Raw genomic sequence first — 22,778 nt, 5'->3', positions numbered from 1 at the left:
CCTCAGGATTGTGATTTTCTCCTTTAACTACTGCAAGGTGACTGTGACAGACACATAACTAAGGCATTCCTAATATTTTCTATAGTCTGTGTGTGTGTGTGTTTGTAACTTACAAAGATATGGTCGTGAGTAGACAGATTGTTGCTCAATCTGCAGTCAAGATGGCATGCAGGGCTGGATGTGACATTGCCAAGAGTGAAATGCCCACTAGTAAACACAGTCCTGGCCAAATCCTGGCTGCCCTATGTCTCAGTAATGGTATTTTTGTGTACTTGTACTTAAAAGTGATGTAGTCATCTATTTTTTATTTTTTTGCTTGAGGCAAAAGTCTGTATTATCGTTGTCTGTTATAACGATGGCATGGGATCAAATTAGTCATACTTTTCAAGTAGTGCTGTCAAAATTAACTAGTTAATCACGATTAATTAAGATTTGAAACTGATGCATTCAGGTTTTTTCTTGTTTCTTTCTTTTTTCTTTTCTTCTTTTTTCAAGTGTCTCCCTGTTGTCACGGTGACGAAAAAGACACCACCGCTGTATGTTTGCATATCTCATTTCACTTTAATAACTCCAGAACAGCTCAGCTGGTGAGTCAAAAGTAAAATACACCTTATGACATCCAAGATTTCTCTTTTTCTACCGTTCCTTTCACTATTACCATTTATTTTCTGACAGTTAAAGTTCCCTTTTCGTAGTTAAGTTAACTTTCGCTCTACCAGAAGGGCCTTACTTTATTTCAAAATAAAAGCAGGGTTGAATTCGTACAGCAAGTAAAATACTCTCAGGATTTTATTTTGAAATGTTGTATTTTCTTGAGCTAACAATTTATCTCTTTTAAACGCAAAATGATGGAATTTCAAACTCGAGAATAGAAATGTGATTAGTTACGGTTAACTATTTAAATTAAGTGTTTTGTGATTAAAAAACATAATCTCTTGACATCCCTAATTTCAGGATAGCTGCTAAATGCAGAGCAACGGAGCCAGAGCATAAAGGCATTTAAACACCAGTTTAAAAGCTGTTGTAATTTTCAAAGCTTAATTTAACTTGATTGTCCCTGTATACAAAAACATGCTGCAATTATAGAATGATGATTGTTTTCTTTTTCTTCTCGCACCTGTCGCTGGTGCTATGTTACTCTCATTGTGTTCTCATGTGGAATGTCTGTGTGCCATGGAAACGGCACCCTCAGTGGCTTGTTTTTGTTCAGGGGAATGGATTTCATTACCTGATGCTTACCGACCTTAACACATGTAGTGGTGGGTTGCTGGTTCTCATTAGAGACTGACATTTGCCCAGAGCTGCTAGAAAGATCAAATAAAAGGCATTCAAAGATCCCTGGTGGATTTAAGTAGGATGTGTCCCTACGGTGCCTAGAATCAAAGATTTTCCTATCTCCCTCTGGCTCTGCGACACAAACACGTAATACGTCACTTAGTTATAGTAAGTAACTGCTTATGTATGAGATACTCTAAGTAATGTGAAAGTAATTGTTTTATGATGCTTTATTTGATCTCTTTCTTTGACATTAGGGGTTTTATTTCCACTCTGTTGTGGGCCTAATTGGATCAGAAGCCATTTTCCTGGTGTGTTGTCATGGAGCCAGGGAAGAGTAAAGTATGTATTTGACTGTGTGTGCTCTTTAAGGGGAGAGAGGGTGGATCACGATCCGGTTGCCAAGTAAGTTTAGACATACGAGGAATTTATCTTGTGGGGATTGGTGCAAAAATTTAAGAACATAAAAGTGATGTAAAATATAGAAGTATAATAAGAAATTAGAAGATTGTGAACAACAGAACTCTTGGAGTCAGGGGACTTAAACTAGATAAAATAAACAGTAAAAAATAAAATGTATAAAGTACCGGTAATGGAAGAAGTATAAAGCTGTGCAGGATGTTGTTTTGATACTTAAGAACATTCAGAAATACATGCTAAGCCTACATTCCTCTTTGCAAAGGAAAGTTTTGATTTTGTTATGGACACTTCTATATCATAGCATGTATGTTCTGTTACACATGGCATGTAAACGTCTGTGTGCTGCAGGGTTCTGGCAAATAATTATATACAGTGTGACATTATACTTTTCTCTTCCTTTGAACATTTATGTCACATCAGTTCTTCTAAAGTTGTGATCGCTTGAATATCAGAGGTGGATTTAAGTAAGCCATTGATATTACCAAACATCAAAAGACAATATTGAACAGAATTTCAGGTTGTTCATCATCCAATCAACATTTCTCAGAAATGAAATTGAAGCAGAGAGGAGCATTTGTTTCCTCTGTTTCTCTGGCAATATGCCAATGACGTCTAACCTTTTGTGTCGTGACGAGCTCAGGCCTGCTTCTTGCTTTTTTAGATAAAGGCAGTGTGACGTTGGGTTTCAGTGTGCTTGAAGCCTGTAAGAGGGTGTCTAGACAGCAGCTTTAAAAAAAAAAGATGCTTCTTCTTTTTGTTAAACATTTTCAAAAAGGTGACACTGAGGGATTCATTGCAACAAAATATGGTGATGAATCAGAGTGTTGATTTGCATAAACACTTTAGACTTTCCTGAACAAACGTCTGTGATTGGACAGTGTAGAATGATTTTTTTTCCCCTCACTTAATTTGTCCAGTGAACAATACTTTATATTTCAATAGTAGAGTATCACTTTAAATGAATAACACCCATAGATAGAAATATCTCTAAAGGTTTTTGTCTCAAGCCAGCGACTTACAGTAGCTATCTGAATTGTTTCCCTCTACCATTTTACCTGTTCTTTTAAACTGTATCTTAATATGTAAATGCCAAATATAATGAGAAATGTGCATGCATTGTTACCAGAGCCCAAGCTGCCTTCAAATAATCCATGTTGTCTGATCAACATCTCCCACTGCTAATTCCTTACATTTGAGTCACTGACCTGTTACTTTCAATGCACTTAATGTTGAAATGGGAGGGAAAAAAAGTCTCCCAGAAAATGCATTCCTTATTAGCTGCTTACTGAATACGGGTTGTAAAGGTCACATACTGCAATCTGCTGTGAAGCATGTGTTGAAAACTGAAACAAAAAGCAAAGTTCTGTTGTGTATGAAAACCTGTGAGTCATCTGACAAACTGTTGTAGCCTCTATCTATGACGTCTAATTCCTTGCCTATAAGACTTTATAGTTTCCAATACAGTTGATTAGTTTTAATTATCTTTAACCATGCTAAAGGTATCAAAAACCTGCCTGCTAGACTAAAAGGACATACAGTAAGTCAAATAGCAACCCTTGTGGACATGAAATTAATTTAGAGAGTTTTCTGAGAAAACAGATGCCACTCTTAATACTGTACAAAAACTACTTAAAGTGGTAAGACCACAGTAGGTGACGGTGCATTCCCAAGAAACAGTTTGACACAAAACCCCCTGTCAAAATAAAAAGTATATTTAACAGTGTCTAGTAAAAAAGTACATGTGAGCATTGGAGCTTGTTTGGAGGCAGATTCTGTGATGTGTTTACAAACTTGTTATTTAATTCCTTTTACCCAGTCTTTATGCAAACATCAGCTATCATGCTACCGAATAAACAACGATCTCATCTTATTCTTAGTGAGTAAATGTATTTTTCCTAAATCTCTAACTTGTCCTTTAGAAGTACAAACACACATAATAACATATAGTGTTATTTTACTTTTTTACCCTCACTCAGCAAAAGAATAAGGAAAAAAACACCAGTCTATCAAACCAGAGCTGTATAAATGTCATCCATTTAATGTCGGAACTTGTGTACATTATTTCAGTCAGTGTGCATATTAACTCGCCAGGGGTTTTAAGTGAGAGGGAACCCTGCTGACATGTCCACTTTATCAAGTCCATTAAACTTTACAGTGCTGGCTCATTGGAGTCTCAATGAACCAGCTAATTTCTTGATGAGTGGAAAGCCCTCTGCTGGATTCATGTACCATTAGGAAATGTTTGATGGGGTATAAAAGATGCACAAAATATTAAAGTAGCATATTTTAATATTTCTACACAGCATCCATTTACAACAGTTGATAGACATGCTTTATGAAACAAAGAGCTTTTATTTCAGTATATTTTATCTTTTATGTTTTTCACTCATTTGCTTTAGGGGTCTGGTTCAATTCCCGGTGCTGACCAAAGTATGGAAGCTGGGGCTGGTAGCAGTCGAGATGCCAGGTCACTTCCTGAGCACTGCAGTGGTACTAACAAGTTCTTTAAAATTAAATTAAAATTGAATTAAAGCAATACAGACTAAATCGTTTGGCCCATTGGGTTTGATATAAAAAAACTCTCATTTCAGACAGAAAATAATTTCAACTTGCATTCTTTGTTGTTAATTGTTGAGTGTTAAATGATCAATAATTCATCACAAGACTCACTATTTAAAGTTGATCTGTTTTCTTTTCCCCCTCACAGACTCTCTGTGGTAGCAGCTGTTACATATTACATGTGGTACATGTTTGAGAGGAAGTAGGGCATCATTTGAATCCAAATGAAGGCTTTTACCTTTGCAGTTTTAAAAAAGGAAATGTAGTTTGAAGTTAAACGACCATGTCATTTCTTCATATGCCACATATGCTAAGATTCCTTGCTAAACGTCTTTATAAATAAACACAAGGTTTGTTTCATGGCAGCGCACAGTGTCTCTTCTGTAAGAGGTTGTAATGAAAGATATCAGTCCTTTCTCAGTTGGACGGATAATGAAAGCACATCTGCTCGATATCCTTTTCAACAGGTCATTAAAACAATATTCCCCTTCACACTGACCTTAGATGGATATCTCCCTCCACCCATGCTAGTATAAAAAAAACGCTATAATAGCCTGCATAGGGCTCAGCTCTTCGATTCAGATAATCCCAGAATTCACCAGAAGGGCTCAGAGCCCTTTCGAGGCCATCCTCACCTGACCTCACTGTTATCTGTAATTAGGCAGTAGTGAGGTATGGATGATTCACACAGCTCCACAACCTACACAGCTGACCTTTGAGATGGCCTGGATCACTGTCAGTGTCTTGTCTAACAGATGTCAGCTAATAGAGAGACACCCAGGTTGAACTGACCAGCAGGTTAGCAAAATAACGTGTACTTTACAGCAATTGTTTTGCATGTTTTTTTTTTTATTTGATAACCAACATATCGAAGTGAAAAACTATCTGCCTCTAGCATGTGCTGCCTTAAAAAAGAAACTCCAAACTGAAACACAGCCATTCATCTTCACACAATGGAGTCAAGCACAATCATTAAAAGTACAAAAATCTTCTTTTCCCCAAGAAGCAGACACTCAAATGTAAGTGATTTAAATTCCTTAAATCAATGAGTAACCTGTTAATCTACCCAGTGCAAGACTCTTTGCCTCACCCTCATAAGCCACAAAAAAAAAAAAGTCTCTATGTCATCAAATCCTCGACTAAGAGACTCACAAAGGGAACAAATAGGTTGCTGAATGGGTTTTCAATACATTGTGTGATGATTCAGAGGTATTTAAATGGAAATATTGCATACAGTTTATGGGCTGCTGAAACACTCTCTATAAAGCAGCTAACAAAAGCGCTGGTAAACCTTCTTGTGCTTGCTTTCAGTCATCGTGTACGTGTCTAATCCCTCTCTCTCGCAAAATACACATTCAGGATGCAAACCAGGCTTATTAATGTGATACATATGGGGGAAAAAAAGGAGATTTGTTAATGAATTCAGTGGATATTAAGACACTCTTTTATGTTAGATGCATAAACAGCCTCTTGTTCACATGTCTTCTGCCCCTTATGAATGCTAAAGTGAAAATATTAGCGAGACACAGACCTGGTGGTGGTTTTTCTTTTTCAAAACATTTTTGCATGTAATTGCATCTATTCCGGTCGCTACTGCCAGTCATCTGAAAGGTGTCCATTAACATTAAGATAACTTTTCCTGGTTTTGTACTTTGTTTTGTGGTCTGTCAGATTTTTGACAAAGACACAATGTTTAGTCTTTGAGCAAAATGTCACAGTCTTATTATTTTCTTCTTGCAAAAATATAAATCTTATGGGCCTATTTACACCAGAGAGAGAGAGCAAATTGACTTTGTGATAATAAGGTCACCATTATGCTGGAAAGAAAGACTGAGACTGCAAGTGAAAGGTCCATTTTTGAGAATGAGACAAGGCAGGCCAGAATAAGTGAGTGGAAATGGGACTGTGTATGAAAAAGTGTCAAGTAGAGGGAGGAATGATTCCTTTTAAAAGACTGAGGATACCATTACTTTTTTCCATTTGCTTTACATTCAGAGTATTGAGCTCAAGGATAGTAGTGTTCCTGGGGTTATTTCCTGTCAAAACAGTTCCTCTAATTGAGTGATGTGTTGCGCTGCTATGAGGGAAGCATGACATTTGAGTGAAAATAAAGCATGTTGTTTTTATAACCTTCTGTCATGGTGTGATATTGACTACATCGAGGGGACAGTTTACAAAAGGTGCACACATACAAAGGCAACACAATCGGTGTCCTTTAATGATCGTCTCTGGGTGTCATCTTTTTCTGTTCATCTCTTACTCATGACAAACAATACAGAATGACTTTATGTATGCATCACATCTTTCTATCTGTTGATATACTGTATAAAAGACTGGACGTATATCGTGATACCTGTGGCTCCGTGAGGCTGTAGACCCAGCCGCTCATGTTCTAGATTGTTAAAACTAATGGGGCAGAACATTTTAAGTTTTGCCTAAGGGGGATGTTTATTAAAACATTGAAGTAATCAGTATCTAAACGAGGGATCTCCCTCATTGGAGTTTTGATTAAGCACATGTCAGGCTCAGTTTTGCTTTTGAAGACAGAGCTGTTATATTTCTAAAACAGGGTGCACTAACACGTTATTTGGTAGGAAGTAAATGCTAGAAAGAAAACTGGACTAGAAATCATTATTAAATTTATATTTTTTATTTATGATTAAGATATTTTTTACAAGTTTAAGTTGTTTTTTTTGTTAATATGGAGGACTCTTATGAGCATCAGATTTCAATCATAAGCTTTACATATTCGTTTACTGGGTTGATTTACCCTTTGTTACCAAAGGTGTAGGCTGCCAACAGTGTTGTGGTTAGCACTAGAGGAAGAAGGTTGGTGGTCTGTTTCCTGTCTGAACTGGGACCATTCTGTGTAGAGTTTGCCATTGCTCACTGTGTACATGCGAGGTCCTGTCAGGTACCCGTCAGCTTCCTCTCCCACACTCCAAAGACTTGCTCGTTAATTCAACTGGTGACTCTCAAATTGAGTGAAGGTGGCTGTTTGTTTGGGCCCTATGTGTTGGCTTTGTGATTGACTTTCAGCCTATCCAGGGTTAACCCCGTCTCTCTCAGAATGGCAGCAGTGATTGGCTTCAGCCCTGGTGACCCAGAATGGCATTTGCTGTGTACATATTGGATGGATACCAAAAGTACACATTTAAAATCAATATAATCGATTATTATTCAGAGTATATGACATTGTCCATATCACAATTGATCCTTATACTGGGGGGACCATGATAAATAGAAGCTCCATCACTTAAGCCATGCTGCAGTCAAATAGAGCCTGTAGTGGGATGTAGTGTTTGTCTTAATTACACTCATTAACAAACAAGCAGGTCTCCTTGTTTGCACTGAAACACAACTCAAGGGAAGATCTATTTCATCAGTAGGGAGTTGCTGACAAAATGTGAGCTCTGGGTTTGTAAAGCCTTCATTTCTCACAGTTTTTTTCCCCCAAATATCCAGCGAGGTAGTGGAATGGTTGATGAAGCCACGATAAGGCTGACGTAGGAAATACAGTACGCTATTTTTAGGCAGTAAACAGCAAAGCAGGGGCAGTTTTGTAGTTCACACACATCTGAGTTCCTTGTATCTCCACTCTAATGTACTTTTTTTTATGACTGGCACCATCTGCTTGTTTAAACTGTTTCCTTTTAATGTTCTCATTCACAAGAAAGTAAATAAAGCTGGGATTGTATGAATGGCACTTTTCCTCTGGTGGCTTGATTTTGACATTTCTGCAGACACTTGATTGCAATGAGAAGCAATTTATGTAAAAATTCGGTGCAATTAACATACTTTAAAGTTTACGTCAAAACCTGAGTACAATCACCTTGACCAGATATGAGAGCTTTAGCTTCTTACTGTTTTCATAAGAAGAATTCATTTACATTAGACCCTGTTTTTTTTTTGTTTTTTTTAGGAGGGTTAAAGGGACTATATGTAACATTCAAAAATACTGCGTTTGTAGCGATACCGCATGCCTGTTAGGTGAACTGCACCAGTAACCTGTTGCTCGCTCTCCCTCGCGTGCTTGTCATACGTGCTCGTACGTACACAAACGAGCATCATCGGCCGCGAAACACTGGATATTTACCGACATAATGTTTACAGAGGAGGTAAGTGTTCATACACATGTGAAAGTCTGTGAAGGAGTCTGTGGGTCTGTATTCATTCTCCATTCTACAAACCACAGTCTCTGCAGGCACTGGCTGAGAGCAGGAGTGTGTGATGAGTTTGTCCGCCTTTGAGAGCTCGTAGGGTGGATAGAAGTGTGTGGAAGGCGGCCTCTGGCTGTGGAGGTGAAGACCGGGAGTGTGTGATGAGTTTGTACTGTTGATCTCTGTAAGCAGGGCGGAGTGAGAACACATCAACATATTTTGTTTTATTTATATATTATTTTGGCACCCATTTGTCAGGGCTTCTTTTAAATGCAAAGATTGTAAGCTATCCGTTATATATCGGACTAGAAAATGAATTTGGTGTTATATTCTTCTACTGGGTCATGATCTTCTGTCTTCGCCTGGTTCACGTCTACTACTGTAAGTGTGCAATGTTCTTCATATAGTGCCAGATTGTTTCTTAAGAAGTGTGTTTCTTAATGTTACTGTTGATGAATGAATGTTGTGTGCCTTAAAGTGAAGGTATGTCCTAATCTTGTTGTTCTATGTATAATATATCGACTGTTACATAGGGTTACATATTCTAGTGACGTAACCCATTGGTTACTGAAGGGGGATTTGGAAGCCCATCAATGGCGGTTGCCATATTGAAAATGCTCTCTCAACCTTACTTTTGGTCAACATAATGAGATGTAGCTGAGGCGGATATTACGCCTCCTCGGGAACAGCTTCAACGTACCATCGTGCAGTCATACCAGTATTATGCATGAATCTTACAAACTCCACTTTATTTTCTTCCTTTACAGATTTTGGCGAATATCATCATCTTCATGTGTGGCAACATGGCGGGGGCGTACCACAAGCACCTCATGGAGTTGGCCCTGAAACAAACTTATCACGACACCTGCAACTGCATCAAGTCCCCGATTAAACTGGAGTTTGAGAAGAGACAGCAGGTAAAGTGGTAAATACGTCTTAATGACCATTGAGACAGAGAAAGTCAGTCAGACAGGCAGTGATTGAGTACGTGGAGTATGTTTGTTGGTGGAAATGACGTTGATTATAATAATGATGGGAGTCAATTTGTGTACAAATGAGGATTGGATTTTGTAAACATTTGGGGCGAGTGTGGAGGGAATAGTGATGATGACTATTATGATGAAATTATGAGACCAACATAATGGCACACCCAGGATTTTAGGACTAATAATTCATCCTGAGAAGAATAACTGATGGTGATTCACAAGCTTTCTTTTCTTTTTTCTTTGTCTTATTTATGTCACTGTGTTCTCTTTGCACACATTTCTCATTGATCACTGAAATTAGTTAGTGGAATATGTTCACACATGGCTGTCAGTGGTTGGTGCTTATGGATGAGGAAGCAGAGTCCACAGAGGATTCATGTCCTGAGTTTGGCTTTACAGAATGTGGTAACTGTTAATGACCTCAGTAAGTGTGATGAGTCCCTGGAGCATCCTGCATGTGCTAAATCCTCTGCAGTAAACGCTCTTTAGCACCCTGTGACTGCTGTCAGAAGTCTGTGCAGTTGATACAAATGCTGTAATGTTATTTTTTTTTATTTGTTTGTTATTTAGTTGATCATTAGCCTTTCTAGTATCTAAGCTTTGAAAGTCCATCTGTATAACTTTACAGTGGTATTTTTTACATGTTTTTTTTCCTAGCACTGTAATCTTAAGTGATTGGGCTTTGATACAGCTTCAGGCTTTCAGGATTACATTGCTAAACATGAGGGGATCCAACAGCATTCTTAATAGTGCTTATTGACTCATATAATGTCTCAGATAATAGAGATAAAAAACAGTGATAATACTGGGGACCTCATTTTACATGATTGAGCACAATTAAGAAACACAAAGAAAGTCATATTTTGTTGTTTCAAGGAACTATATCTATTTACATGAGCATCATTTACAAGTTTAATCAATACAAAGTAGGAGTGTCAAATGATTCATTATTTTAATCCAATAAATTTCTGATTTTTAGTCCTTTTTAACAATGTAAGGCAATTCTTACCAGCTTCTTCATCTAGGAATCAAATGAATGCAAAGAAATGTTCTTCATGAACTTGACTTTTAGATTTATTTGAATAAGTGCTGCACTGTTACACCAGTGTGGTTTTAAACCATCACTTAGAGGTACGAGACAGCATTAAAGTGCTTATTCTGTGACACATAGTGTTTTTTCACAATTCTGTTACACATGAGAAAATATACAGGAGAACATGTACAAAATGATTCACTGATGTCCAAAGATACCCAAGGTCATGCAACAATGCAACATTATTTTCATTTTTCAGTTTAGTTGTGTTCTCTCTTTCCTTATAGACCTGAGTCATCCACAATATTCACCGGCCTTGGTCAGTTGCAAGCGCTAGAGTTTAATACCTCGATGATGTTAATCCACAGGACTGATTAGTTCAACCAGTAAAGCCCGGATGTGGTAGCTTGATCAAACTTGAAGTACTTTGATAATGTTTTTATTCCATTTGACACAAGAGCGTCATACTTTTTACTTTTCAACTGAGCTGTCTGGGGGTTTGTTTTCAAAAGCGCAGTGTTGTTGTTATTTACAGTTTCTGCAGCATCAGAAAGGAAGCTTACGTAATGCGCTGAGTGGGGACACAGTAGAACTCGATTAACTTGATTAAAAAAAAAAATATATATTGCATAAATCTTGGACCCAGCTAGCTTCTGAATACAGCTGCCTGCGTTGTAGCTCGTGGCAAGTTATGTAGTCAGATGAGGGGAGTGAAACCAGCTGTTGTTGTGAACAACCAGGCTTTGGGTGGGGCTAGTTATCCCTATGGGTGAATTCTGCTTGTGTTGTTAGAACTGTCATGAGTGGAGCTGATAATGCCTCAGGTTGAGCATCTCGCAGCAGCCCCGGAGTAACTGCTGCGGTGGCGACAGATGGTAGTAACTGTGCAGAGAAACGTTCCTCTAAGGCGCTCATAATGTATGCTGTTTGGTGCATGCTTTTATCCAAAGTGCTCTGCTGTACAGTGAGTGGATACATTTTCAGTATGAGTGGTCCAAGGGGCCCTACGTGGATTCATCATAAACTCAGATCTCTGCCAGTGTTAGCATCCTCCACAGACCTCCACTTATGTACAACTCTCTGAGCCCCAGCAGAGCTAAGGGTTCATAATCAATGGTGCAAAACCTGTCAAGTTCAGGGTGACATTGGTTTAATTAAGTGCTTCCTCTTGTCATGAACGTCTCATAACCACGAGAGGAATTATATTTGCTCATTACTGAACTGGTTGAATAAAACCTACAGCAGCCTCAGAGAAAACTGACTAAAAGTTAAGGATTTATAAATAATAGTTGTGAGAAGGATCTGTCTTCTGCTGGCTGCCAATGAAATAATGAGCAGTGTAATACGTTTACTTTGAGGAGCAGAAAGTCAACCTCACACAATGTAGTGTCCAATTAACCATGACTTTGTACTTGAAGCATTCACTCTGTCAGCAGAGTTAAATGTTTAAAACTGAATTTTGAAATGAAAACAAAACAATTGTAAGTTTGCTGAAAAAAAACAAACTTTCAATTTAGTAACATCATTTTCCAAGCATTGGTACCTGAAGTTTGTCTTTATCAATAAAGCTTTGCCTTTTTTTGCAACAGCATTACTTCATATCACTCCAAATCTTGGGTCATGTGACTGAGATATGCTCATCGAGACTTTTGGGCAATTTGTTGAGAACACTCTGAGTCGGAGCTATTAAACTAACTCATGGGTGCCGTCTGAAATGAGATGTTTTCCTATAAGAATCCTTCACCTATTTATTCTTTGATCTAAATTGCTTTAAAATGTAATACCCTGCATGTTTTCTTTGATGACCCTGAATCTGCCTGCTTAATGTCTTCTGTCTATAATGCCATTAGGAGCGTCTCCTGCTGTCTCTGCTGCCGGCTCATATTGCTCGGGTGATGAAAGCGGAGATCATCCAGAGACTGAAGGGTCCAAACTTCGGCCAGATGGAGAACACAAACAATTTTCACAACCTCTATGTTCAGAGACACACTAACGTCAGGCAAGTATTCTTTATTTTTATAAACCATCATTACTACAAAGCAGTACTGTATTGTACTTGTAAAGCATATATGACAGTGTCAAACATGAACACATAACGCTACCTTGGTTTATGTGAATGGTTTTGATGAACACAGTTGCTTATAACTTAGCTTTTCAAACCCATTGTATGTCATCACATTGATTAATTTATGTGTCCTCTCTCTAGTATACTGTATGCTGACATTGTGGGATTCACACGGCTGGCCAGTGACTGCTCACCTGGAGAGCTGGTGCACATGCTGAATGAGCTGTTTGGCAAATTTGATCAAATTGCCAAGGTAAACGATTCATTACTTGACTCTGTAACAAGTGATAACTGTGCTTTTTCATTCAGAGGCTGTACAAAAAAGAAAAAAAAAAACATGATATATGATCATAAAAAACCTGCTTTTGATGATGCTACTTTTATTTATGGTCACTGTTTGTTGCTTTGTGAGGCATTTATTGAATTCCTGCAAATAATTGCTCGTAGATAATTTTGATGCTGCACTGAGAAATTGACAATGCAGATTTAATCCAACGTTTGCTGCTTACTTCTTACCAAAAAATGTTTTTCTTTCAGCTATCTTAACCTTGAGCTGTACATAGCATGTCTGAATCAGTTTAATCATACACTGTAAAACAGATCAAAGGAAATGAAGAGAGTGAGAATAACAGAGTAAAATAAATTGTAGCTATGAGGCATGCTGAATATAAAGAACAAGTTAGATTTTTGTATGAAGAGTAATAATGTGATAATATCTAAGAGCCTCACAAACTGTCCATCAAAAAAACCTCTGTTCGACCCTCTGTGTCTGAGTCTGTTTCAACTTTCTATTCGTAGGAAAATGAATGTATGCGGATCAAAATCCTCGGTGACTGTTACTACTGTGTGTCCGGTCTGCCAGAGTCTCTGCCCAACCATGCAAAGAACTGTGTGAAAATGGGGCTGGACATGTGTGAAGCCATCAAGTAAGTACCAGTTGAATGATGGGGCTGCTGATAAATGGTTGTCTCAATTCTGAATAGCTTACTTCTCTGTCACTTTAAAGTATGTCACAAATAGTCCTAAAAACTGCTCCAAGTTTTTGAAGTGCTAATGTAGTTTAAATTTTTGACATGATGTGTTCATATCAAACATATCACATCATCTGTCCTGAGATTAAATTCACTTAAATAAAGTGACAAATTACTTCATGCTACTTTTTGTTTGTGTTAAGTAAGTTTAATCCTGAAGACTCGGAAGAGTCTCATTAAACTCCTAGAATTTTAAGGACTGTTTTTGAATATCTGCTTTTCAATGGTTGTTCAGGTATGCCTTTAAACACACAGCTTTCTGACTGAAGCACCATTCATCTTAATGATGACAAGTACTCACTAAGCATCAGCTCAAATCCCATTAACTTTTGATTGCCAATTAAGCTTCATCAAATGTGAGGTGTTGAGTGTGAGGTCTTATCTCAACTTCACACATCAATGGGAGCAGAAAGAAGGAGGAGGCTGATAAACAATTAAAGGAGATAAAGACCATCAATCATAAAGTCGAGCTGTGGAATATTTGATACTGAATATCAGGTTCAGCAATTGTTTTTCCTGTGATTTTTTTTTTCTTCTCTCCAGTGTTTTAGTTGTCTGCATTCCCCATCAGCGAACATGCATTTCCTCTCTTTTCTAACGAGACGTACAGTTAGGGTAATGATTTTTCTTCTTTCTTCACATTACAAGGGTTTTCTTTTGGTGTTTGACAGGAAAGTTCGAGATGCGACAGGGGTCGACATCAACATGCGTGTGGGCGTGCATTCTGGGAACGTCCTGTGTGGTGTGATTGGACTCCAAAAATGGCAGTATGACGTTTGGTCACATGATGTAACGCTGGCCAATCACATGGAGGCAGGAGGTGTACCTGGGTGAGTTAACTGGAAGTAAAGCAAAAGCACGTTTGCACGAGGTTACAAAACATTATTTTTTTGTGATACCTTGAGTCTCCATCAATTTGTCTCTTGTTACTCTGTATCTTTTCTTAAAGATACCAGAAGGATACCCTGATACATTTCTATTTTTCATATCTTTTTGTTGGCAGGAGAGTTCACATCACCTCAGTGACACTGGAGCATCTGAATGGTTCCTATAAGGTAGAAGATGGGGAAGGACAAGAGAGAGACCCTTACCTGAAAGAACATGGAGTGATCACTTATCTTGTCATCAACCCAAAGGTGTTGTCAGTCACACAAAATAAAAGAATACTTTGATAAAATGTCAAAAAAAAAAAAAAAGTTGCACTACTTCCTTGTTTTTTTCCCAGGTGGAGCGTTGGAGCCCACAGCATCATTACAGACCCAGACCCACGCTATACGGAGCAAAGATGAGAGCATCAGTCAGGATGACCCGCTACCTGGAGTCCTGGGGAGCAGCCAAGCCCTTCGCCAACCTGCACCACAGAGACAGCATGACTAACGAGAACGGGAAGATCAGCACTGCTGTGTGTGATTTTATTCTAAACATATGTTGTGATTTTTGTGGATGGGGAAGCTCAGATCAACCTCGTAACCCGCCTCTTTCCTCTTTGCTCTGTGTGTAGGACGTGCCAATGGGGCAGTATCACTTCCAGAGGAGATCGGAAAGGCAAGCTGCTCATTTTTCAGCTCCAGCACGATTTTCCTTTGGCAGGATAATACTCGTCTCTTAACAGTACAGAGACAGACGACAAGATGTTTAATAAGACTAGACTTCTGCTCAAAGCTGGGATGTGGGTGACTAATACTATATAATCCTTAGAGATATTGTGTCTCTTTTCTTTGTTACACATTAAAGGACAAAGTCTCAGAAGAAACGTTTTGAGGAGGAACTTAACGAGAGGATGATCAGGACCTTTGATGGGATAAATGCACAAAAGTATGGGTCATTTTTAAACTCAGAGAAGATTACAACATAATGTATCTTTTTAATGTAGCGGAAATGTAACTGAATATCTACCCATTTTTATCTTGATTGAACAACCTTCAATGTTATGTATTAAGACATCTTTTAAACCTTTTACAGTTTCTTTATCCTCCTTTTTTTTTATCTTGTCTTTACAAATAAGTATTAATATCCGTCTCAATGCTTCCAGACAGTGGCTCAAGTCTGAGGACATCCAAAGAATATCGTTATTCTTTCACAACAAATCCTTGGAGAAAGAGGTAAGTAAAGGGGGTACAAAGACAATCACAGAAGCTCTCATTACTGCTGCTCCCTCGCATTACCATGAACTCTTCTAAACTGAAGGGGGTCTTGTGATGTCTGAGTGGCCAGCTGCGGAGCTTCAGTGTTAATTGTAAAAGGCCTTCTTTTTAATCTTGACCTTCTTCCCTCTCATTTCAGTACAGAGCAACAACTTTACCGGCCTTCAAATACTACGTCACCTGTGCCTGTTTGATCTTCTTCTGCATTTTTATTGTGCAGATTCTCGTCCTTCCAAAGTACGTGGGCTGTAATTCAAACCTTTATAAGACTAACATACTTTTTTTCATACAGAAGGCTGTTTGTGACACATTTGTATCCTTGTGCTTTAGAGATGTTATATAGTTTGTAACACAATAATTTAAATGTACTACGTGTTATTTTGTGTAAAGTCCATTGGTATGAAAATTTAAGTAAACTAAACTTGATAACTTATTTTGTTTGTGATTTTTAGGACATTTGTCTTGGGAATATCCTTTGGAATGGCTTTTCTTATCCTGTCCTTGATTCTCTTCATTTGTTTCATCGGACACTTCTTGGTGAGTTAATGAGTCCGCCTGTATTTCATGTGGATACGCTCAACTCCTAATGTGTGCTTGTGTGCTTAATGTTTGTCCTAATGTCTTACCAAAGCAACATGAGTGGTCCAAGGGCCCCTCTGGTCAGCTCTACAGCTCATTTAGTGCCCTTGTTGTTACTCTAATTCCCCCTTTGATTAACTCGAGTGCCACTGTGACACATTTTAATCCTATCTTAGTGCAGGAAACAGGTGAAGCCTTGTGCACACCACTGCTGTAGTGGATGCCTCTGGAGACAACTATAAGACATGCATAGATTTATCAATAGAAGGTCAAACTAGATCATTCCTGGTTTTCATCGTTGTAGTGATTTGCATAGGACTCTCGTAGTGCATGCATCATGTGTTTGCCTTTAAGATATTTAGAAAATGCCGACTTATTTTGTGGTTTATGCCATCTGAAATTTAAAAACACGATTTCTAACTGCCTTTAAATGCCCTCTTCATGTCTGCAGATATTGACTCTGCAGTTGTATTAAGCCACTTGAAGATAGTGGAGGGCTTCCAGCTCTCGTCTGTGTTACTCCGTGTTTAGTAAAGCTTAATGAAAGAACAGATAAAAGAAAATGGGGGTGGGGGCGATAAAAAAAGTAATGACTATTAAAACTTTATAGGTCCTGTGTAATTCTGTAACCGCAGGCAAGTACAACCAATCCTCCCCAATGTTTTTTTTTTTTTTTTTTTTTTTTTTACATTACAGAAACATGGCTGTCTGCCTCTCTTCTGCACTGTGCTCCCCAGGCTTAAAAAACAAAACACAACACTTGAAAGCTAAAGTTGACACTCATCCTGCTGCCTTTTGTCAGCTTCATTTGGCATTTCTTCACTTCATGTTATTGTTCCCTTCTTCCAGATATCCCAGACAGTCTTCCCAAACTTTTTCTACAGCTTCTGTTTAATAATTCAGAATCAGCCCAGAGGTCATGAATCCATAACACTAATGTATATGATTCACTTGGCACAGTGTAAAAAACTGTATTTTAGTTTCATTCAGTTCCTCATGCCACACAGGGACATCAACAATGAAAAGATTCCTTTTCTCCATTAAGAGTTTTAGGACAGAAAAACAGGCTTTTCATGAACAACATAAATATTTTATTGAATGAGTGAATTATTCAATAGGACTTGAATCAGGATATTTTTTATTACAATCATAAATGAGGACTGTATCATTTCAAAGGCAGCCACAGTGTCCCTCATGCACTTAATCCCTGAATATTAGAAGTATTTATTCCAAATGATAGCTATACATATTTTTATCTCCTAATGTTATATTTGACATCTGAAAGAGTGGATAATTTTAACCACCCAGGAGGTTTCATTTTTAAGGTTTCACTGTAAAACCCCAACATGCTTCACCGTGCCTGGTTGTTTTATTTCTGTCTCAAAACAAGAGATTCAACTTTGGGAGCATTTCTTGAAGAAACATTGTCACTGTTGGATGCAAATTATGGTTTGATTGCTTTGAAAGGTCGAATATGGTGATTAAGTGACTTGCATATTCTGCTGATCCTGTTACTGTATAACATATTCCACTTACATCCACCCTGATAGATTCTCTTCTATGTCTAAATCTACCCTTTTCATCAAGTCATGCATACCATTAAGTGCTGGTCTAGAGGTGAAATTGCGTACTAATTCCATGTTTTCAAAACAAAATTGTGTCCCACTGGCTCTACATTTCAACAATAATCCTGCTGGTGCATGATACATTCTGCCAGCCCTGATTTATTGTATTGTAATGTGCACCCCTGAGCTATTCAAATGTCACATCCACTCAGGCCCACATGCTCGGAAATTGCTCGGAGATTGCTGTGAATCAAGCAAACAATTCTGGCTTTTGGCAACAGGCCGAGGCAGAATTCGCAGCAACCTGGGGAGATATCATTCCCGCACGTTATATTCAAATTTAAAATATAAATATTTTAAAGTCATTATGTGTTGACTGTCAAGTATAGCTGTGTTAAAATGAAGGGCATGATTGCACATTGGGTACTTGGCTTACAATAACAGCTCAGTAATGACCTGATTGTAAAGCAGGAGGTTGAAGCCACCTAGACAACAACCCTTAGTTTTAATAAATGTCAGAAAATTGACATGGCAGTCTGAATGCTTTGTGGTGGCTGTATAAACTGTCACGGTTGCATCATTTCACAATGACTGAATCACTTGTAGTGGTCTTTTTGTGCTGCTGTTATTTCATGCAGTTTGAAGTATATTGCAGCATGTGTCATTAAGTTGATAGGAAACCTCTTGTCCATTATTGTATGACTCCAGAAGCTGCGGTTATTGGGAGTTTAAAAGTAATAGGTGCTTCAGTTGTACTTTCCCTTTCAATTTCACAGTAATTTCCCATAGTCGACAGAAATTCTTCATTTGTTATTGTGCAAGTATCTCATAATATGCATGTCCCTGCCATTATTATTTTTCACGTGTTTTTTTTGTGTGTTTGATCCTATCTGCAGCCTGTGATATCTAAATCATGTTGTTCTGCTTGGAGTAATATATTCCTGTGTCTTTGTGTGTGTGTCCCTGCAGCACTTCAGTAAAAGCGCCTCTACTTCTTGGATGTGGCTGCTGAGGTCATCAGTCATTATTGCCAACAAGCCATGGCCCCGCATCACTCTCACCATGACGACCACAGCTCTAATACTCATAATGGCCGTCTTCAACATGGTAAGCTTTTATGTGCAGGTTCTGCGGGATGGGAGGGACACCAGTTAGGCTTCATAAGGAATGAAGAGCTACGACCGTTTAGATGCCAAATGATATTACTTGGTATTGGATGTAGGAATGCAGCATGAAGTCATATGAAAAACGAAAGGCCACTAGTGGTTTTAATGAAAAGGATCTAGGAACTTTAAGATTGTATACATCCAACAAACTTTCATAGTTACTGGTGTGTTGCTGAGATAATATTATATTAAACAACTTAAATATTTATTACTACATAGGTAAAAAATGATACTGTGCTACAGCAGAACTTTTGTCTAACATTTTAATTAAATGTTTATCTCTGTGCTTTTGGTTTCCTTTGTTCAAAAGACCCAAATAAACCAGATATTTCAATACTCAGGCAAATGCTGGAATGGAGTTTTTAGTTTTTTACCAAGCCTTATATATCCTTCAGCTCATTTCAAAGATTATGATTTCTATACATTACTGTGCAGTATTTGCGTGAAGTGATAACAGACTGAGTTTATAACAGTTGTCATTTTTTCCACTCAGCTCTTCATCAATTTTTAAGTTGATTCTGTTTTTCTGCGGAGGGAAAAAAAAGAAGATCAATTAAAAAGGCTTGGTTAAAGGTGAAATAGTACCCCAAGGCTTGTGGTGAAGTTGAGTGATAAAGCACGGTGTCAGGATCCTGGTTTTAACCTGCACACAAATCGATTTCAGAGATTATAATCTTGTTTTGCAGCTGATGCGGGTCACTTGCTCTGGGGGGGGGAAGAACCACATTAAGTTGGCTTTGCTCGGTTTACCCTGCAGGGTTCACTTTTAAGGACATTATTGAATGGTTGTCACTATTGCCCTCTTATCTAATGAGACTCTATTTTCCTACGGCAATTACAATGAAGACTAGGGTTTTTCTTCCCCAAACACGGAGGTGTAGGCCAAGCGGACAGAGAAAGTGTGTTTAAAATTTGCATGTGAATGGTTTGGATTGTTTTCTGCAGTCAATTTTTGCTGACTTTTTTTTTTTTTTTTTACAGTTCTTTTTGGAAGAGAATTTGTTACCTTCTGTTCCTGTTTACAATTCATCCAATGAAACTTTGGTTTACCCTAATGGACAACTAATCACCTTCCCAGGAAGAAATAATTTCTACCTTCCTGTAAGCGGAGTTCAACATTATCATTATCATTCTCCTCACTGAAGCTTTCAAATCAACCAACCTGTCCTTCTCTTCCTCTGTTTTTCCAGTATTTAATTTACAGTTGCATTCTGGGCCTCATCTCATGCTCGGTTTTCCTGAGAATAAACTATGAGCTGAAGATGATCATCATGTTGACCGCTGTGGTGGTTTACAACATCATTATTCTACAAACACACGCCTCTCTGCTGGATGAATACAGCAGATTTCTGTACAAGACTGAGAGCCTGGACAGGTAGGTGCACAGTGACAAAAACAAAACAGTCAAGAGCGCTTGACAGAGGGATTTAGAGAGTCAGTGCGTGTGAAAAGAGAGAATTTAGTGACCCGGAGAGGAGTATAGGCAGTTACGTTAACCTGAAAATCATGTGAGAAGGTAAAGAGGTAAGAAATAGAAATCAGATTTACCATGAGGTCTTCTTTCAGTCAAGCGAGTCAAAAATAGCTTCAAATGGAGGCACCCAGGGGGCATCGTTTGCAGGTGCCACAACCACTTAAACTGGTTTCTCTCGATGTCGATATCTTCCCTATAACCTTCTCTTTCTCTCAACCTGTTTGTACTCGCACACAGCCCCTATAGAGGAAGGGAAGGAGGTAAAGAAATTGTGCAGTAGACCATTCATCAGCAACCCATTGATTACTTCACAAAGCAGGCCACCTTAGAAGAGCCTTTAAATGATGTATTCAAGCTTTGTGTTGGGTTCATACACATGGGTCGGTGTATTGTAGACATTATCTACGATAAAGTGTTGAAGTTGGATTTAAGGTTCACTTTTTGAATTTTGGTTTGTATAAATATTATAGATACAAAACATATGCAAAACAGCTGTTTTACACCCCTAGAATATAACAAACTACAGTTTAATCTTGACCATCTTCAGCCTTCATCAGTGATGAGACGAACACCTATCTGTGAAAATAGATGTATTCATATTGTTAAGTAATGTTATGCTAGAGGTAAGGTTGTAGGTACACTGCAGATACTGATGCTCAACAGAACCTCACATGTTTAGTGTTTGTGCATAAGCAAAGGGAAGAACCATCACTCTGTCCACTCTTCCTGCGTGTTGGTATCACAGAGTATTCAGCTTCAACAAGTCTTACACATGCAACGATTTGCATCACAACTATTGGGCCGGTCCGTTTCTGACAGTTTATCTCGCAGTAATTCAGGATGATCATCTCAAAAGATTGAGCCAACACAAACTAGTTTTTGGATCAGGTAGATTGTGTCACCATACTGCCTTTTTGTCAGGCTATCACATCTGTAAAAAAAAAAGAAAGAAAGTATATTATGAAAAATAAGGCCCACCATATGAAGAAGTTTACAGCAGTATTATTTCAAAGTCTCTGACCCCTTTAATCAACATTTTGGTAGATCTCAAACAGTGAGTCTCCACTATTTAAAAATAATATACATCAATACCAAACACAATGTCTATAACTTCATAATACACAACTAGAAGCTTAATTTGAATGAACTAAAAGTCTTAACTTTAACTTATAACATTTTGAGCAGCCTTCTCTAAGAATGTTGAAGTATGAAGCATATGATGACATATGTATATTGAGTGTTACAGTGAAGGTCCAATCAGTCTCTATCTGATTGGTAAATAAAAATTGGAAGGCTAATGCCAGCAAAACCTTTGTTCGTTCTACAATGTGGCCTGATCCACAATTCAAACAGCTATAGTACAACATTATGGTCATTATACTGTAAGTAGCAGCTACAACCAGCAGCTACAAAAAACTGTGAGCTTTGACAATGTCATGAAACATGTGATCAGTTTATACAAACCAGCAAACCATTCATATCCCCCCTGACAGCAATGAGTCTGAACTTTGTCATCAGTGAGGTCAAATCAGGCTTCATCTCGTCAGAGTGTTCCCTACAGCTTTGTCCAAAAGAGAGGGCCCTTGTTTTCTTATAAGGTCAATGAAAGGGTAGTGTCACATAAGCGTCTGCTCTGAATGATGATGTTTGACAGAGTTCAGTCACATAATAACACAAAAGTTAGTTACAGTGAGAGTCAGGCCTTTTGTGTGAGTTCTAGTCAAAGTCATGTGCAAGCTTCTGTAACATTCAGAGTGAACTACAGGATACCTTTTATGATTATTTCCTTCCCTGGATTTTTATTTCTCTGCAAGATTTATGGATACATAACTTAACCTTTTATTGATGTAATAGGACCATTTAGTACCTCCTTGAAAATGATCTGAATTTTACTGTTAACAACCTTATTTCAAAGTAAAACTAATATTAGTGCATTATTTTACTGCTTCTTTGCTGACCTCATCAATCACTTGTTCCGTGCTAACTTAAAAAAGGAAAATGAAATGCAAAAAGTATGAAATTTAACACATATTGATATTTTTCACAATTTTGCGCGCATGTCCTGACATATTTAGTAATACTGTTTCTGTATCCATCTGTATCGATGTAGACCTACATACAGCCAATTTGTATTATACACTAAACAGTGATGTCAGTGTTCAGATATAGGCTGAACAGACTGCATTGCAGACGGCTGTTTAGATCATTGTGGCAAAGATTTGAACAGCACTCGTTTAAATGAAATGAAAGTCCCATCCAAGTTTTAAACATTTACACTGGTACTGTCATGCGCCCTAAACTTTTTGAACCAGTGACCAAAC

At 38.1% G+C, this 22,778-nt stretch overlaps 1 protein-coding gene across 1 annotated transcript in view; it reads left to right on the top strand.

Annotated features, from left to right (window-relative positions):
* adcy2a (adenylate cyclase 2a) overlaps positions 1–22,778 on the top strand; it is a 54,814-nt gene that overhangs the window by 21,440 nt on the left and 10,596 nt on the right. The window contains exons 4-18 of the mRNA XM_065958147.1: positions 9,182–9,331; positions 12,284–12,432; positions 12,640–12,751; positions 13,297–13,424; positions 14,201–14,359; positions 14,533–14,665; positions 14,755–14,931; positions 15,031–15,074; positions 15,264–15,344; positions 15,562–15,631; positions 15,813–15,910; positions 16,126–16,210; positions 18,787–18,924; positions 19,965–20,084; positions 20,174–20,358. Of these exons, the coding sequence (XP_065814219.1) occupies positions 9,182–9,331; positions 12,284–12,432; positions 12,640–12,751; positions 13,297–13,424; positions 14,201–14,359; positions 14,533–14,665; positions 14,755–14,931; positions 15,031–15,074; positions 15,264–15,344; positions 15,562–15,631; positions 15,813–15,910; positions 16,126–16,210; positions 18,787–18,924; positions 19,965–20,084; positions 20,174–20,358 (1,829 nt within the window). The remainder of the gene's footprint in view (positions 1–9,181; positions 9,332–12,283; positions 12,433–12,639; positions 12,752–13,296; positions 13,425–14,200; positions 14,360–14,532; positions 14,666–14,754; positions 14,932–15,030; positions 15,075–15,263; positions 15,345–15,561; positions 15,632–15,812; positions 15,911–16,125; positions 16,211–18,786; positions 18,925–19,964; positions 20,085–20,173; positions 20,359–22,778) is intronic.

The sequence above is a fragment of the Labrus bergylta genome, chromosome 8, assembly GCF_963930695.1.
Source record: "Labrus bergylta chromosome 8, fLabBer1.1, whole genome shotgun sequence".
Classification (NCBI taxonomy): Eukaryota; Metazoa; Chordata; class Actinopteri; order Labriformes; family Labridae; genus Labrus; species Labrus bergylta.
This window is presented reverse-complemented; position numbering and strand designations above follow the sequence as displayed.